General features: G+C 41.0%; 1 protein-coding gene across 1 annotated transcript in view; it reads left to right on the plus strand.

Moving 5' to 3' along the window:
- Positions 1-17607, plus strand: part of Ttc29 (tetratricopeptide repeat domain 29) — a 118695-nt gene that overhangs the window by 51316 nt on the left and 49772 nt on the right. The window contains exons 5-6 of the mRNA XM_035441661.1: positions 10587-10799; positions 16890-16975. Coding sequence (XP_035297552.1) covers positions 10587-10799; positions 16890-16975 — 299 coding nt within the window. The remainder of the gene's footprint in view (positions 1-10586; positions 10800-16889; positions 16976-17607) is intronic.

Below are 17607 nucleotides of genomic sequence, written 5' to 3' on the forward strand. Positions count from 1 at the left end.
CAAGAGAAAATTATACCATGTTTGATCTGTGTAAAAGAATCAAAGTCCGAGATCTTTGAATGGAACTTAGAATAAAAATGTAATTAGGTTACATCCCTGAAGTCTGATATATCTTTAAACAAGACTGCAAATGAAACTTTATTAAAGCTTCAAATGAATTATTTCATTGCTTTTTTTTTTCAATTCATTTTCTTCCCTTTTCTCTTTCATGTCTGTGTTACTGACATTGTGGCTTGTATTTTACCTGTCTTTCTCAGGGTGTTTTAATTATTTACTGCACAGAGAGGAAAGCCTGCCTGGTACAGAGGGGCCGGCTCTGCAGCGTGGCTTTCCGTGTGGAAGCTTACAAGAAGGCCTTGGCTGGCTTCACCACACCTGCAGCCATCTCTGCCCTGGGTGTGTTTCCTCTGCCCCGGAGAAGCAAGGCCCCAAAACTGTCTGCAGAAGTTTCAGACCAAGGACCAGGGGAGTGTAATGCTTCCCAATTAGTGTATTCAACAGCATTCAGTAGGACAAGGGACACTCATATCAAAGAAAGGAAAGGAGAAAAGAATGGCGGGGAGGAGAGTAGAGAAGAGGGAAACTAACAATAGACAAATAAATGAAAACACAGACCACCTTGTAGAAGAAGTTACTGAATGTCTGTGAAGGGCAGATATCAGCATGGAGTTGATACCATCTTTTCTGCAAGAGCTGTAGGTAACTGAGTGGGGCTGGTTGGGTTTCAGAACAACAGTCAGCAGGCTCTGTGAAAGGGTGATTGCATCCTGATGGTGAAGTTCAAACCTGAAATTGAGGCTGTCTTCCCCATGGGCCTTGCCCATGAGCAGCAAGCAAGACAATTACTAAGGCTGTTACTATAGTTCTAAGGTGTAGATACATAGATGCTAATGCCTCTGGGTCAAATGAGGAGAGAGGAAGGGAGAGGGAAGAAAGGAGAGAGGGGTGAGGGAGAAGAGAACTGTCATTTACTAGTGTGCCTGGCAACTACTGTGTTCAACTATGTGGTTTATCTCCTTCATGCTCACCTAAATCGAACATTTTAGTCTGTTGTTGTTGGTTTTTTTTTTTTTTTTTTTTTGGTTTTTTTTTTTTTTTTTTTTTTTTTTGGTTTTTCCTTTGCAATATCCAAAACAGTGTGCTCACTATCCACCTAATGAAGGCATGGAAAACAGCACACCCTCTCCCTTGGCTCCTCACTCTCGGGTTGCTAATAAGTCTGGCAGAGTCTTCCACATCTTGCTCTTTGCTCCTATAAACATGTTCAAACCAGGCTGAATGTAGTTTATTTAAAATCATGAGCACTATGGATTGAGGGTAAGAATGATACAATTAAAGCTATGAAATGCTGCTCATTAGTGGCAAAGCCATCATGGGACCTTTATCTGCAGACTTGTGTATCTAACAGCACTTCCTGCTTAGGGTTTGGGAGTGCTTGAACACATAGCTCAATGCTTGGGACAGGGCTAGCCCACTATGCACAAATTACTGGGTTAAATTCCTAGGGTTTTTTGTTTCTTTAAGAGAACTTTAAAAACTATAACAAGGATTTTTCAATAAGGTAAAAACAAAAAAGTAAAATGTGTTATATGAAGAAAACTGGAAGTTCTACAAGGTTTATTAATAAGAAGTATTAATTTCCTGTGTACAAATTCTATGAATGTCTTACCTTTGTATTTTGAGATGGAGTCTCATGTAACCCAGGCTAGCCTCAAATTCCCTATGTAGCCAGGGCTGAATTTGAACTCCTGATCCTCCTGATCTTCCTGCCTCTATCTTCCAAGGCCTGGGATTACAGCTGTGTACCTACACACCAGGGTTTGGTGGTACAAGAGTTTGAACCCTGTGTTTTATGGTTTGATTTTGTTTTTAAAATTTTGAGACAATCTGATATCTTCAGCTTATGCATTTTCTAACAGCAAAGAAAATGTATTAGTCAAACTTCGTACAGCTATGACAAACACCTGAGAGAAACAGTTTAAAGATAATGGCTTGTCTGGGGTCATGGCTACAGAAGTTTCTCTGCTTTGGGTCTGAGGTAAAGTAGGACCTCATGTTAGAGGGGGGCATCGAGGAGCTGAGCTGCTCACTTCAAGGAAGCCAAGAGAGAGAGAAGAGCCAAGGAAGCCACTTCAAGAGAGAAAAACAGTAGGGACCAAGGAAGGGCAAGAAGTATCTTTCCAGTGTCCCGGGGGCCATAATTCCTTCAATTAGAGCACACTTCCAAATCATACTTTTATAGTGTGAATCTACCGAGAAATCAATCTTCGATTAGGACAAACCCAAAGGATCTCTTCCCCCAAAGCCAAGAGCTAATAAGCAAGCCTTTGGGGGAAATGGGGATGCTTCATATCTAACCCATAGCCTAAAATCCCCAAATTGAGAAAGCAGTTCTTGGTATTTAGCAGTGACATGTGTGTACTGACTACAGTTGGGCTACCTAAATACCAAAACAAAACTGTTAACAACACTTGCTCCAGGATAGGCTCTTTATCCTGACCCAGCTTTGCCATCCTAATAATAAAGGCCTCTGTAAGTCTCCCCTCTCACTATCTAACGCCTTTTGCGCGCGCGCACACACACACACACACACACATACAAATACACTCAGAAACACATAAACACACATAAATAAACATACACAGACACAAACACACATACATGGATGAACACAAACACACAGACGCACACAGGCAAACACACATACACAGACACACACAATCCCATCTAAAATCTGTGTGAGAAAAAAAAAAAAAACAAAAGCAGCTCTCTAAGTTTCCTCTTTGCATCTCACAGTGGCTCCATGAAAGTTATGGGCACTTTTATGTCCTGCTTATTAGAGATGTTATTGAGTTGTGGAAGCAAACCTTTGTCTTCTGGCATTCCTTTTTGCCATAGAGTACAGTGGATTAGGGTAAACAGCAAATCTCCCCCAACAGGAGATTAGCGGTGGAAGTCCGTTGTTCCCATTGGCAGGATGCTAAGCCTCAGCTATGTCAGCATGTGTAGTGCCATTATAATGATTATAATTGAATGTAAATATGGAAAAATGATGTAAATTGCTTTTGCAGTTAAGCCAAAATGGAAAGCAATGTCTTTTGTGTTTATACCAGGGCGGTAACATTTTTCTCTTTTTGCTACTGCTCAATACTGCTTCTAGTGCATCCTGTGTCTACATTGTACAGGATAGTAACTTATGCCAAAGATGGCCAGTAGCTCCAGATTAAAATGCAACATAATATACATAAAGCTTTATTGTTCCTTAGGTTGCTGTTTTAAACTAAAGTGGAATATTTCCCTAAAGTCTTCAACAAATGTGCACAATTTAGAACTAACCATGCTTATGACGTATGCTCGAGTCACTGAGGAAATGGGCCTCATGGACCTGTCAAATTATTTCCGTGCGATTGTTTTTGCAGTGTTGTTTTTACTGGCAAATGTACAAGTTGATAGAAAAAGAAATAATTAGTTGCTCTCAGACTTGCTGATGAATGGAACTGAAGTGAGCCAGGCCTCTGCATCTTAGGGACTGTGACATTTTAAATTACTTGCACAATACCAGCAGCCATCTTTGGACATAATTAACACCTTGCCTAATTAATGTCAGGGCTCGCATGAGTCTCACTTTATGAAATGTTATTGTATCAGTGCTTGCCCTCACCCCACTGTCTTTCAGACTCCAAGTGTCTGCCGTTTTCCTGAAGTGGAACAACTTCTTTTTCTTTCTTTCTTCCTTTCTTTCTTTCTTTTTTCTTCTTTCTTTTTCTTGTTTCCCTCCCCCTTCAAGTAATCAATGCACTGCTGAATGAGTTCATTTTAATGCATTCAATCATGCCTCTAATGTTCGTAGCTTACGGGCGCAAGCATCAGTAATGCAGGAATGTTATATGGCTTTAGTTTGGGCCATTTCATAAAATATTCATGGAATCAAAAATGTGCATCAAAATAGCGGCTGGGAGAATTACATTTATGTTCCTGCCTTTATGGCAGCTTCACATTTAAACCCATTTGTGTTAATATCTAGTCAATCTTCCTACTTTAAAAAAAAAAACTAAAATGGGAGAGATCATATACATTTCCCTTTACTTAATATTTGTTCTAGACATCTGCTGTGAGACAACAAATATCTATAAACTTTCAGAGATGGTGTGCAGGAAAGGGGAAGCCACAATTTGGGTAATATCCAAATATATAAAATTGTATTTTCTTCACATTGTGTTTGTCTTAACATCCTACCAAGCATTTTGCAGTTTACAGCAGCATTATTTGGCTTTTGTTTGTGTTTTTAAATAAAGTGCATGGATTTCTTGCTCTTGTGGGTCTTAGATACAATGAGTGTGTTTATTTTAGGAGCATACTTTTGCTTGAGGTGAGAAACTATAAATGCATGCCAAAGTCTTTATTGCTTATGTAGATGTCATGTAATTGTTAAAAAGCAAAAAGAAATAAAATGGAGCTTTGGACCACCTTTTGCCTCTACCTAGATACTCCTGTCTCACACAGTTGTCCACACGGTTCACCTAAGATGTGTTTTGCAATGCTATTTCATGGTTTGGAAATAAATGGACCACTGGTAGTAGCTATAAAGGGCTGCCTTTTATCCCTCCAATGACACAGTTTGGCCCCGTTTTCTTCCCTGACTCACATGAAGGAGAGTGGCCCATTTCATGACTTAGAGCCATGCCCTGCAGGCTCGGGAGTACTGGTGTATCTCTCACTGGCTGCTACCCTGATGTTACAGAGCGGATGATTTGCTAATGATCCTGCTGCAGAGCTGATGATTTGCTAATGGTCCTGCTGGCCACATGATCAAACCTCGTCTCCTCTCCAGAGACTTTTAACGGATATAAGGTTTCTACTAAGTCTTGTTTTTGTGATACCGGGTTCCTCCTCCCTCTGCTCCTGCTGCTCGATGGAAAATAATGCCCACCCTTGAGAATCACAGAGGATGACCAGCCTCAGACACTAGCATCGCTCACTTGCTCTGACTCTTCTAAAACACTGATAGGTCTAAAACCATCTATCTCGCCAGGTCCTGATACACTAAATTTTATTTGGAAATGACTGGTAGATTATATATATGAACACTTCAAGGGAGTTATAAGGCATGTTATGAGCCAGGTGTGAAAATCTAGTTGTGGTTTCAATGAGATATTCCTGACTTGGTTCCCAAGTAACGGTGCTGTTTGGGCTCTTTTGGCAGTGTAGGTTTGTTGGAGGAAGTGTGTCACTAGAGGAGGAGCTTTGAGAGTTTAAAGACTCAGGTCATTTCTAGTTTCTCTGTCCTGCCAGCCAGCTCCCAAATAATGACATGGATGCGGAAGTTGGCCCATGTCTGGAGATCTACAAAGATGACACCAGCTAACAATCTAAGCAACAGAGCAGAGGCTACCTTAAATTCCCTCCCATGATAATGAGATTGATGACTAACTTATATGCCATCCTATAGCCTTCATCCAGCAGCTGGTGGAAGTAGAAGCAGACACTCACAACTAATCACTGAACTGAACTGGAACCCAGATGCAGAGAAGGACGAGTGAAGAGCAAAGGGATCCATACCAGGCTGGTGAAAACCACAGAAACAGCTGACATGAACAACAGGGAGATCTTGGTTCCCAGACTGATAGCTGGAATACCAGCATGGGACTAATCCAGACCCCAGGAACATGGATTTCATTGAGGAAACCTCGGAAATCTATGGGACCTCCTGTAGAAGTTCAGTACTTATCCCTAGCATAGGTATGGACTTTGGGAGCCCATTCCATATAGAGGAATACTCCCTGACCCAAGACGCACGGGGGTGGGCCTAGGCCCTATCCCAAAGGATATGAAAGACTCAGATGACACCCGATGGCAGGCCTCACCATCCAGGGGGAGCAGAAAGGATATGTGATAGATCGGATTTTAATGGGGGTGGGTGGTAGGGGAGGACAGGAGGGAGAAGGGAACTGGGATTGTCATATAAAACAATCCTGTTTCTAATTCAAATTCTAAAAAGTTGAAAAAAAAGAAATTTGGCTTAAATGGCATTCAAATTAAAATATAAATTCTTTAAAAAAATAATGACATGGAGACTTCTTAGTAATTATGAAAGCTCGACCTTGGCTTGTTTCTAACTAGCTCTTAAAACTTAAATTAACCCATTTCTATTAATCTCCATGCTGACATGCAGCTTGTGTCTTTTACCTTCCATCCTGCATGTCCTGCCTCCTCTGTGTCCTGCTGGTGACTCCCCCTTTCTTCTTCCCAGAGCTGTCTCTGTCCAGAAGTCCCACCTATACCTCCTCCCTAGCTATTGTCCATGTAGCTTTTTATTAAACCAATCACAGTGATGTATCTTTTTACACAGTGTAATCAAATATCTTGCAACATTTCTGTTTCATGGTCGAGGTTCAAGATGTGAACATGCTGCTCTAGCCACCATGCCTGCAACTGGCTGCCTGCACTCCACCATCATGGACTCTTGCCCTCTGTACCATAAACCCAAATAAACCCTTTCTTCTCTAAGCTGCCTAGGTCATGGTGTTTATCACAGCAAAGAAAGGTAACTAAAAAGCTGGCTTGTTATCTTCATTGGTATTTACACTTAGCTTGGTAAAAAAAAAAAATGAGTTGTTTATGGCCTTTTCCAAAACTTCAGCAATATTGTGAAAGTTTTCAGATAAAAGCAGCATGCAATATATTTCACTAGATACCTATTCAACTGGCGTCAGAACACTTATTCATAACATAAAATAATTACTAAGATCCTTATTGCTGTTGGGGATAGATTGGACAGAAACCATGCCATTGTTGATCCTGCTTCAAGGGAAATTGCATTTAAGTTACTATACTCTTATTGTGGCATAGGCGTATCTTTTAATATTCTAAGTAAAGTATATGATGTATTATAATGCATGCTTTCAAGTTCTGAACAGCTTTTAGACATTGTGGAGTTTTGTGTACCTGTGGCCCTTTGTATCAAATCCTTACAGCTGTATTTGCTTCCATTAAGAAATTTGAGGACTGAAACATTGCCTTTGAGAAGGACTGGAACCTCTCCTGTGCAAACCCTTGTCTGGAAAGTGCTTATCAGAACCCCAGGGACAACATCAGCACCAAAGCAGTGACAGGCATGACTGAAGTCATGACTGGTTGGCTGAAGTCACTACATTTGGGACATCTGAAGAATTCAAAGTGTCTCTGAGGAATCCCCACATGGTTGAAGAGAAAAAAAGAGTTTTAATGGAGCTAATTATGAACCTAGCTATTCAGGAAAACCAACCAGAGACACGTGATGAGTTGTCACTTCCTTTTGTTAATAGTTACAGGGACAGCCGGATCTGGTGACAATATTACCAGCCTGAAGAGACAAGTGAGCATTACATCAAGCCTTGAGATGTAAGCCTGCAATTTTAAGTGAGGTAATTTTACATTCCTGACACTTTGTGGTGCCGTGGCCAGTGTAGTAGTCCCAGACAGTCTTGAACTAGGCAGTCCACTGATACTAACCCCAAAGCTCTAGAAAACTCCAAATTCATACAAAAATACCATTTCTGATTACTCCAAGATGATCTTTCATAGTGAACAGTACCCCAAAAGCCTGCCAGACTTTATCCCTCCTTACACATCTGAGTCTATCCAGAAAACCCAACAACCCTCAAGACTTGGTAGCAAGTAGGGAGCACAGAGACACTACCTCCATCCTTTCTGGCCCTTCCCATACTGGGGTTCACCTGCATTCCCTTCTCCTCTCCCTGCCAGTCTCCAAATTTGAACAAGGATATCACCTTGATACTTGAACCATTATGCCCATTTACATCTAACTTAAATTAATTGTGTTATCTAGAGCACCATCTATTTTATGGTTCCTTTTTTTTTTCTTCCTGGAACTCCCCCGATTTTCTCAGCTCCCTGTATCCACTATTCCCTATTCACATGGTCCAGAAGAAAAATGTATCTCCACTTTATGAATAGATGGATGCTGGAGAAGTATCTCTGCAGAATCACAATGCTATACTTTATGGGCGAAAATATAGTTAACAGAAGTATATCACACACACACACACACACACACACACACACACACACACACACACCAGGGCTCCATTGAAGTTCCAAAATGATGGATATTTGAGGAAGGTGTTTCTGATGAGAGGTGCTACAAGCATCAATGGAAAGCTACGCTGGCCTTTACAGGAGGTATGAAAACCATCTTCTGCAAGCAAAGACAGATTGAAGTAGAGTGTCCAAAGTGAAAAGAGATCAGGCCTTATTTTTAAATGACTTCCGTTGTGTATTTTTGTACAAAATAAACATATTTGGATGACAGAAATTCTCAAAAATGTCAATAAGCAGAAAGAAAAGGAAAAAGAAAAATGAAACCGCCTATGACCATAGCCCTTCTCCCAGAGAGAGCACTTTGTAGATGTTTTCTGATATTTTCATTCATTGTAACACCTATGAAATGAAGCATCCTTCAGCAATATCAATTTATGGCTGTGTGCTCTACTCCCTTCCAACGCTGTAGGATAGGTTTCTAAACAACTCTGCAGGACTCCTTGCCTTCTGGTTAAGTACCTTTGTTTACTCCCCACCTCTGCATTGGTAAGAACTCATACTGGCTATGATTGTACTGTATTTCGTTACCACTTACTTGCCAGTGGCTCCACTTTGTTTACCTTTCTTTGGAAATATCACTCTTATTTTTGACGTATTTTTTGTGACCCTGCCTTACCACACTACCTAAAATAGCCTTCCCTGTATAATCCTGATCCTCTGGCACCAGCTTCCCGAGTGCTGGGTTATACAGGTGTGTCCCAAGATTGCTAGTTGGGTTGTGTATTCACCAATAGTAGTCTCAATAAGAAACTCAGTATAACAAACGTTGACAGACTATATAAATAGTCAGGGCAGCACCATCCCTGCCCACACCATCCAATGAAACAACTTGTGGAAATGTGTTCCTAATGTGAACTTTGAGGGTTAATTTAAACTGCCATCTTAGAAGGACTTATTCGTACATTTTGAAGGATAAGCTGTACTAAAGTGTAAATATAGTAACTATATTGCAACTGATTATTTGATGGGGGAAGTCCTTCTGTGTATGTTTCTCTTATTGGTTAATCAATAGAACACTGATTGGCTGATTGGCCAGGCAGAAAGTGATGTATCTGGGCAAAATCAGAGTATAAACAGGGTCAAACAGGAAATTGCTCTCTTCTCTTCTCTGTGGAGATGTAGCAGGCAAAGGAGTTGCAGGTCCGGTAAGCCATGACCATGTGGAAATACATAGATTAGTAGTTATGGGTTAAGAATAAGAAACCCAAGTCACAGCCAACAGCTTTATACTAATATAGCATCTGTGTGTTTCTTTGGGGCAGTGAAGGGCAGCGGTACCTAGCTGGGCCAAGAAAACCTCACATTACAATTATTAGTTATTATAGAAATGCTATTACTCTGCCAACTGATACCACTTCTAATGTTTATAATGTAATATTTTACACTAACTTCATAATACACTGAATTGCACTAATTAATTCTGAATGGTTTCACTATATGCCTGTTTCACAGAATAGTAAACTAAGGCACAGAGGGGGCAGTAATTAGCCTAAACAAACAAGCAAACAAAACAGGAATAAGACTGAAATGAACAGTCTGCCTGCTTGAAACCTTCACTCACTTTTAATTGTTACAGTGGAAATGCCTAGGTGAGTTTGGCTAGTTATGATGAGTGGGCTCACTCTGATGCTGCCAAAGCTGCTTATGCTTTGGAGAGCAGAATCGTTTCCCAAGGTGATTAACATGTAGACTACAGTCTGCAGTGTGGAACTGCAAACCACTCTCCCAGAAATATACTGCCTCATATTTTGGAATGAAATGGTTTAAGACTAATTTAGAGTTTGGGATTGGAGAAGAGACATTTGGGAACAGCTGATAAGATACACTCTAGAGCAACAACTCAACAAGGTTTGCATCATCCAGGACTAGGCAAGCACAGAGGTGCCTCCTTCAGACTCCCAGAAGCAGGTTTAAAACCCTGTGTTCATTTGAAATGTGTGGCTGGTGCATTCTTCTCATGACACCTAAACGCTCCCTGTGAGTGAGGCAGTTGTCGTCTCCAGAAAGCAATGAGGACAATGCGGGCCCTGAAGGTCTTCACAGTTCTGCACCCTCTAAGCACACAATGTCGGGCTGAACCTCCAATACCCCTTCTGTAAAATGGAGCCATGTGAACTCCACGCCATCAAACCGTTCTAGAGACACCAGCCAATGTAATGAGGCTAGTAACCGTTGGTGGGCCTCATGCTGTCTCTGAACTTGCACAATCGCAGTCATTTCTACTGGCTGAGGTTCACCTACCTTGGAGATGTCTAACCAGAATTCACTGTTGAATCTGAGGCCCCCTTAAATGGAGATCCTTTTCCACTTCAGCTCCTTTGAACTGCATTCCCCTGCCTCTCTTCCCACCCTTTACTCGTAATGATGAGACAGGTATCAAGCGCATCTCTCCCCATTTATGAGTAATGCTAACACACATGCGAATTATTGAAAACAAGCTGTTTCTGGCCTGTGCTTTGTATTGATGAATGGCTTTTCTTCTTCAGGTGAGCTTCTGGAAGCTGCTCAGCATTATGAAGCGTTCCACGAACTGACACAGGGGCGGATATGGAAGAACGAGACAGGTCAATTTCTCAACCTGCTGGCCTGTGAAAGTCTCGTGAGGACCTACAAATTGCTCTCAGACAGAATGCTGGAAAACAAAGAATACAAACAGGCCATCAAAATTCTAATAAAAGCATCTGAAATAGCCAAGGAAGGTGGGTGGAGGAGAGTTCTCTCACACTGTTTTCTTTAATGGACAGACACTGCTTCTCCCAAGAGAGGAGTAAAAATTGTCAAGTGTTAGGGTAATTATTTCCTATGAAATGCAAAGACAAATGTCATCAATATGCTTTCAGATTTCACTGTAAGGCAGGGGTAGGGGCCTTAGTGCTGACAATGAGAGATCCATTAGTTTCTTGAAAGCTTTATTTCCAAAATTACAATCCACTGGGGGTACTGTTGTAAAACAAGGAACCGCAAAAAGGAGATAAGGTCATCTGCAAGTATTGTGTGGGGGGGCGGTGTTTTGCAATCTGAGTAACCCCTTATTGTTTATAAATTCCATATAGGCAGATACTTGGGAAATTGTGCTAAATGCTTAGTTAGAAGTAACAAAGAAATAGCACTGCAATATACTTTAGACCTTTGCCCTCTCAAAGCTCAGCCTTTGGACCGACATTACCAGCATCACCAGGAGGCACGCTATGAAAGTCACACTGTGCCCCACCCCAGACTGGCAGCATCAGAATCTGCAGGCTGGCAGGATGCCATGGGAGCTCATGCACACTTTCAGCAGTAAAATGCTTTTGGGAAAACTGCTCATACCCATAATGAAAATGGGGCACATTCTTATGAACTTTTAATTCATAACATGCAAAGAACAAATACCCCTTTCCTTACCACAGCATCATACAGTAGTTTTCTAACAGAGAAGTTTTTCCATGGAGAGGAAAAAAGGAGTTACAGTCTTGAACTAAAGTTTATTGATTCATGGACATATTTAGTGGATTCATTTGTTAGGTAGCTGGTGATTTATTTGGGATAAATAGGACTGGTCTGGGGTATGATTTTAATTTACTATAGAGGAAAAGTAAACATTTGAGCTCATTTTTGTTATTTTTTTAAATAACTTCAGTTGAAATATTTAAGGAACTCTTTATCACTGAAAGATAAATTCCATCAAATTAATTGCTTCTGCATAAATGATGGCCATGTCTTCTGGGGGGGGGCAGTAAAAAGGACATAAATCCTTAGTACTTGGATCAATGTCAACAGCAAATCTTGATCACACAGAAAGTTATACAATGGATAGGCATGTACACTAGGAGAAGGTATTATACTTTTAAGTTTGCATTTTCTGTGTGGTGATAATAGTACATAGGAAAAGGAATGGCTCCCACATTGGCTCTAGATAGTATTTAAGAGATGGTAGCATCCACTAGGGCCCGAACCCTTCTCCAGGGCACCATGGTGTAAGGTGTAAGTTGAGCACCAGCCTGACCGCATCCAGGAAGCATGGCACCTTAAGATGCATCCAACTTGCAGTACCATGGCTCCCTTCCTTCATACATGCACCAAGTGACACTGTGCTGTATGGCTTTCTCATATTTTCTTTACCTGCTCGTCCTTTGATGGGCATGTGAGTTGTTTCATTGCCAAAGTGGAGCTATGTGTACATTTGAATTCTCTTCGATCCACACCTAGAAGAATCGTTGTGTTACGTGATAACTCCGTGCTTACTTTCTGGGGAGCTCTGACTTGCAAAATGATCTCACTGACAATTTCCACCATCTTTGCATACTTCAGGTGTGTTATTTGTCTATTATTGAGTTGTTAAAATCCCTTATATATTCATAATGTGAACCTTTCATTAGATATCTGATTTAAAAACATTTTCTCCCTTCCACAGCAAAGCACAAGTTTTTAATTTTGATAAAATTCAGTGTGTGTGTGTGTGTGTGTGTGTGTGTGTGTGGAGCGGGGAGGAGAGATTAAGTATTATAACTAAGAAGACTTTGACTAATCCAAGGCCCCAGTGATTTACTGCAATTGATCTAAAAGTTTTAATGGTTTGAACATATTTAGATACACAGTTTGTTTGTGTGTCATGATCAAGTTCTAACCTTATATTTTGCAGCTTTTAACACACATGCATGCTCACACAAATACACATGCCTGATCACACAAACAGACCATGGATCAAAACACAGCTTTTTTCTCTCTTTCTGATCTGATGACTTTGCTTTACTAGTTTCTCTGACTAGAACCTATAAGTGATGACAGGAGACATTATTATTCTTTTTCTACTCTTAAGGCCAAAGTTTTCAGCTCCTTATACTAAACATGGTATCGGCTATGGAGGTTTTGTAGATATCCATTCACACATTAAGGAAGTTTCCCCATATTCCAGGTTTGCTGAGGGGTTTAGGGTAAAAAGGGACTGAATTTTGCTAAGAGGTGTTTTTTTTTCCCCGTTTTGTTTTTTTGCATCATTTGAGTTGATCAAGAATTTGTTGTTAGCCAGGCATTGGTGGCGCACACCTTTAATCCCAGCACTCGGGAGGCAGAGGCAGAGGCAGAGGAAGGGGGATCTCTGTGAGTTTGAGACCAGCCTGGTCTACAAGAGGTAGTTCCAGGACAGACTCCAAAGCCACAGAGAAACCCTGTCTCGAAAAAAAAGAACTTGTTGTTATTAATGTGAAAGTACTGATTTTTAAATTTTGAACCAACCTTAGATTGCTAGAATAAGTCTCATTTGATCATGATTGTGCAGTCTTTCTTACGTCACTAGATTCACTCTGCTAGGTGTGTGTGTGTGTGTGTGTTGCATGTGTACTTTTCCCCACACATCAATAGAGACAACTGTTCCTAGGGTTTGTAGATTTAGACTCCAGTGGTGTCTTTGTCTCAAAGCACTGACCTCCCTCATAGAATGCTTTGAGAAATGTTTTCTGAGGTCTGGTTTTAAGAGGTTGTAAGTGATGAGTATAATTCTTCCTTCAGTGTTTGGTGCAGTTTTCCACCGAAGGCACTGGGGCTAGATTTTTCTTTGTTGGATGTTTTCTGTAACAATCTGTTCGGGTGTTTTGCCTACAATAGCAGAGATTTCTTCTGCTGCTGCTTCTGCTTCTTTCTTCTGCTTTTTTTCTTTTCTTCTCTTCTCTTCTCCTTCTCTTCTTCCTCTTTTTGAGTTAATGTCAGTGCATCTTTCGAGGATATTTTTAATTTAGTTTATGTAACTTGTTATTATAAACCTACCCACATAATTCTCTTATAACCAAGGCCTATAATCATTTCTCCTCTTTCATTCCTAATTGCATAGAAAAAAATTTGAGTGTTTTTCTTTCTATGCCTCGGTCAGTGTAGCTAATGTTTTGTTAACTTTATTTAATTGGTGGTTTTTTGTTGGTGTTTTTTCTTTGTTTCTGCTTGTTTTGCACTTAGTTCATTGTTCTTTGGATAATCAGGAAAAAACTTACTTGTTTTTAAGTGTAGATATGGGTGTCCATTGTGCTGGTTAGCTTTTGATATTGTTGCTATTGACATGGGATGTCTGGGGAGAGAGAGCCTCTATTGAGAAAATTGCCCCACCAGATTTGTCTGGAGACACCTCTGTGGGGCATTTTCTTGATTGACAGTTGATGTGGGAGGGCTGAGTTCACTGTGGGCAGTGCCACCTCAGAGCAGGTGGTCCTGGATGATATAAGAAAGCAAACCAAGCAAGCCATGGGGAGCAAGCTAGTAAGAAGCACACTTCCACCCTCTCTGCATCAGCTCCTGCCTCCTGGTTCCTACCCTCAGTGATGAACTATGAACTACATGCTGAGGCAAACCCCTCCCAAGCTGCTTTTGGTCATGGTGTTTTATCACAACCATAGACACCTCAAATATCTATAACACCATTGTGTGTGTGACTTTATCTGGCTTTCTGTTTGCTGCCTTTTCATTTTCATCTGTCTCACAGTATTCTGTATTTTGTAGTTCACCTCGAGGTTTCTTTCTTTTTGCCCAGTGGTTACTCAGCAGTGCAGTTAATTTTTGCATAGCTGTGAGTTCCCAGATTGCTTCTGCTTCACGCTGCGGATTCCTCTTGAGTGTGGATACTGTCTTTTCCTAAGGGCTTCCTAACAAGCCCACTCAGAGTCAGAACCAGCTTGCCCTCTCCTCAGGCCTCCCTTTCCCTTGCTGTGTTCCCCCAGGACACTTACCACCATGTGTCCCATCAGACAGGCCCACTTTCTGTCTCCATCCCTACCCTACAAAATTGCAGATATAACTTCTGTTTTGTTGTTAGTGATGTGTTTCTGTTATTTCACTGTTGCCACTTTGTCACAGCTCAGGCTCACTTAATAAACAGGAAAGATTACCATGCCTAAGGGCTGTCTGATACTTATTTATTTATTCATTTACTTATTTATTCACTGTTCTAGGGACAGGTGCAGGCACCTGAGCATACCACAGGAGCATCCCACTGCTGAATCACGCTATTAGCCTACTAGATCTTAGAACTGATGTTTGTGCTCCCTGACTTTCTAGTAGCTACTCCAAAATGTGACATCACGGGTAGATTTCCCTTTCTTGCCTCTTCTTTGTGACTCCATTTCCACCCTGCCATGATTAGATACAAATGGCCATGGTGTAGCACACTAGGTAACTGATAGCATTATAGTATTATTATACCATTTACATTTTATTATGACATTTCCATACATGATTTTATTTGTTTGTATTTACTCCCTATTCTGCCTTCCTCCTTGCCCCTCACAGATCCCCATCCTTACCCCCAAATATTTTCCCTTCTACTTTCATATCGAGTGTGTGTGTGTGTGTGTGTGTGTGTGTGTGTGTGTGTGTTGCTAAACTTAGATTCCAGATAGAAAGAAAACATGCAATCTTTTGTCTTTCTCTCCAATACCAATAATTTATTTCAGCAAATACAAACCACACACAACCAACTTGTACTTCCCAGGGGCTCACTCTCCACAGTGGCCACCTTCTTCTACTTTATCTTCCCTTCCCTAGACTCACCCTGTAAACTAGTTAGGACCCTGCTGGACTATATGTTAAAAATCACCAGATTGGCTCACAGATCATCAAGTCTGCTGAAGTGTGAGATCTTGTAGCACAGTTCTCTGTAGGCAGTAAAATAGCTAGAAAACAAAAGCGGGTACTGTTCGAGGCATTTGCTGTCTGTCTTCCTTGACATCTTACATCCTCACCAGTGGTGACTTGGTGAGTGGAGAGACTGAACGCAGCAAGGAGGACAGCTAACGCTTGAAATCCTGTCTGATTAGAATCAAGGATTCAGACACCTGAAGATACTATGCAGCGACCTAAGCCAACAGGGACTGTCAGCATCTGCAGGACACAGATGACTGTGGAAGCCAGTGACATCTAAAAGCAGAAAAAGAATAGTGTTCTTATGTTAAAGAGAACTTTTAATGGTTGCTTCTAATACATAAAATTTACACATTACATTTCCATAGTGATATAAATAAACTATGTAAGCATCAGCAGTATGCTGTACCCTTACTGAACCACACATTGCAACGTTTGTCTTTGGAAAGAACTGGGGCACTGCTGAAATAAATACATCACAGAAAGAAATTAGGAAGGAGAAAGCATGATTAGTGAAGGAAAGCATTTTTCTGTATGTGCATGGACTACTGTACCAAGGAACTGGTCATTCATACATAATCTTGAACCAGCAATTCTGAATCAGACCAACATTCTTAATTTGTGAATCATGTGTTCTGTTGGAAGAATAGATGATTGGCAGGAGTATGCAACCAGTCAAGCTGTTATATGTTGCTGGTTGTTTCATACAAGCTGTCACAGACATGCTGGAAAACTGTAGGTCTACACATAGTAAACTAATGTAAACATTCTATGATGTGTGGAAAGTATATACTAGACTGTGTCTTTAGAGGGAACTCTTTATAAATATATAGCTAAAGTGTTGTCGCCTATCATTTGAGATCCAGATAAATTTACTTAACTCTCTCTCTGTCTCTCTCTGTCTCTCTCTCTGTCTCTCTCTGTGTCTCTGTCTCTGTCTCTGTCTCTCTCTCTCTCTCTCTCTCTCTCTCTCTCTCTCTCACACACACACACACACACACACACACACACACAGACACACACACACATTGCTTGTTTTTTAATGCAGGTTAGTTTCAAGGATAATTGAAAAGTGTGTTCATTTTTTAAAAGAGGGACTGCCTATTGTCTTGAGTGATGAGGATTTTTGTCTGTATGGTCAATCTGTCCCCCAACACCATGGTGACTTCTCTATATCCTCACTTCAGGAAGTGACAGGAACATGGAAGGAGAAGCTGCTCTCTGCCTGGGCTCAGCCCACTTGGCTGCTGGAGAATATGAAACTGCACTCAGAGTAAGTCAAAGTGAACTTCATCATCTCATAATATTTGACATCATCATAAGGTCAGCAGAGATGGGTTAGGTCTGACACCAATGTGCCTATTTATGGTGATCCATACTGAATATCAATCTCCTGGATGCATGAAAAGTGGGTCCTATTGGTCATTGAAGGTGAGTTATAGTTAACCTCGATGAAGCACTTTAAGATATAGGGAAGTTACATACATTGACAGTATGACCCTCTACTCCCATTCGCCCAGAACAAGGGAAATCACTTTCAAATGAAAGAGCCTAAGCAGTGTCAGTACAACGATTTTATTACGTGATTTGGGGCAGTTCACTTTCAGAGGATGTGGCTGTTAAACAACATCGAGATTTGCATATCTGTGGGTCTAGGGTGGGGCAGTGAGAGCTGATAGTCCCAACCTTCCACACGCTTTACTCCATGACAGAATCAGTGCTTATATAGTTCAGAACTGGGCCTGCTCTGTCTGGATGGGACACAAACAAGTACAACCAGCACTTTCTTTCCTTGTGCTACCTGCAACATTTATCAAATGTAGCTTCCTAACCATCTGCATGTCATGCGCTTACCTTACTCTGTATAGCACAGATTTAATGCAGAGCTTTGGGATCACATTGGCT

Source organism: Cricetulus griseus, chromosome 3 (assembly GCF_003668045.3).
Source record: "Cricetulus griseus strain 17A/GY chromosome 3, alternate assembly CriGri-PICRH-1.0, whole genome shotgun sequence".
In the NCBI taxonomy this organism is placed as follows: domain Eukaryota; kingdom Metazoa; phylum Chordata; class Mammalia; order Rodentia; family Cricetidae; genus Cricetulus; species Cricetulus griseus.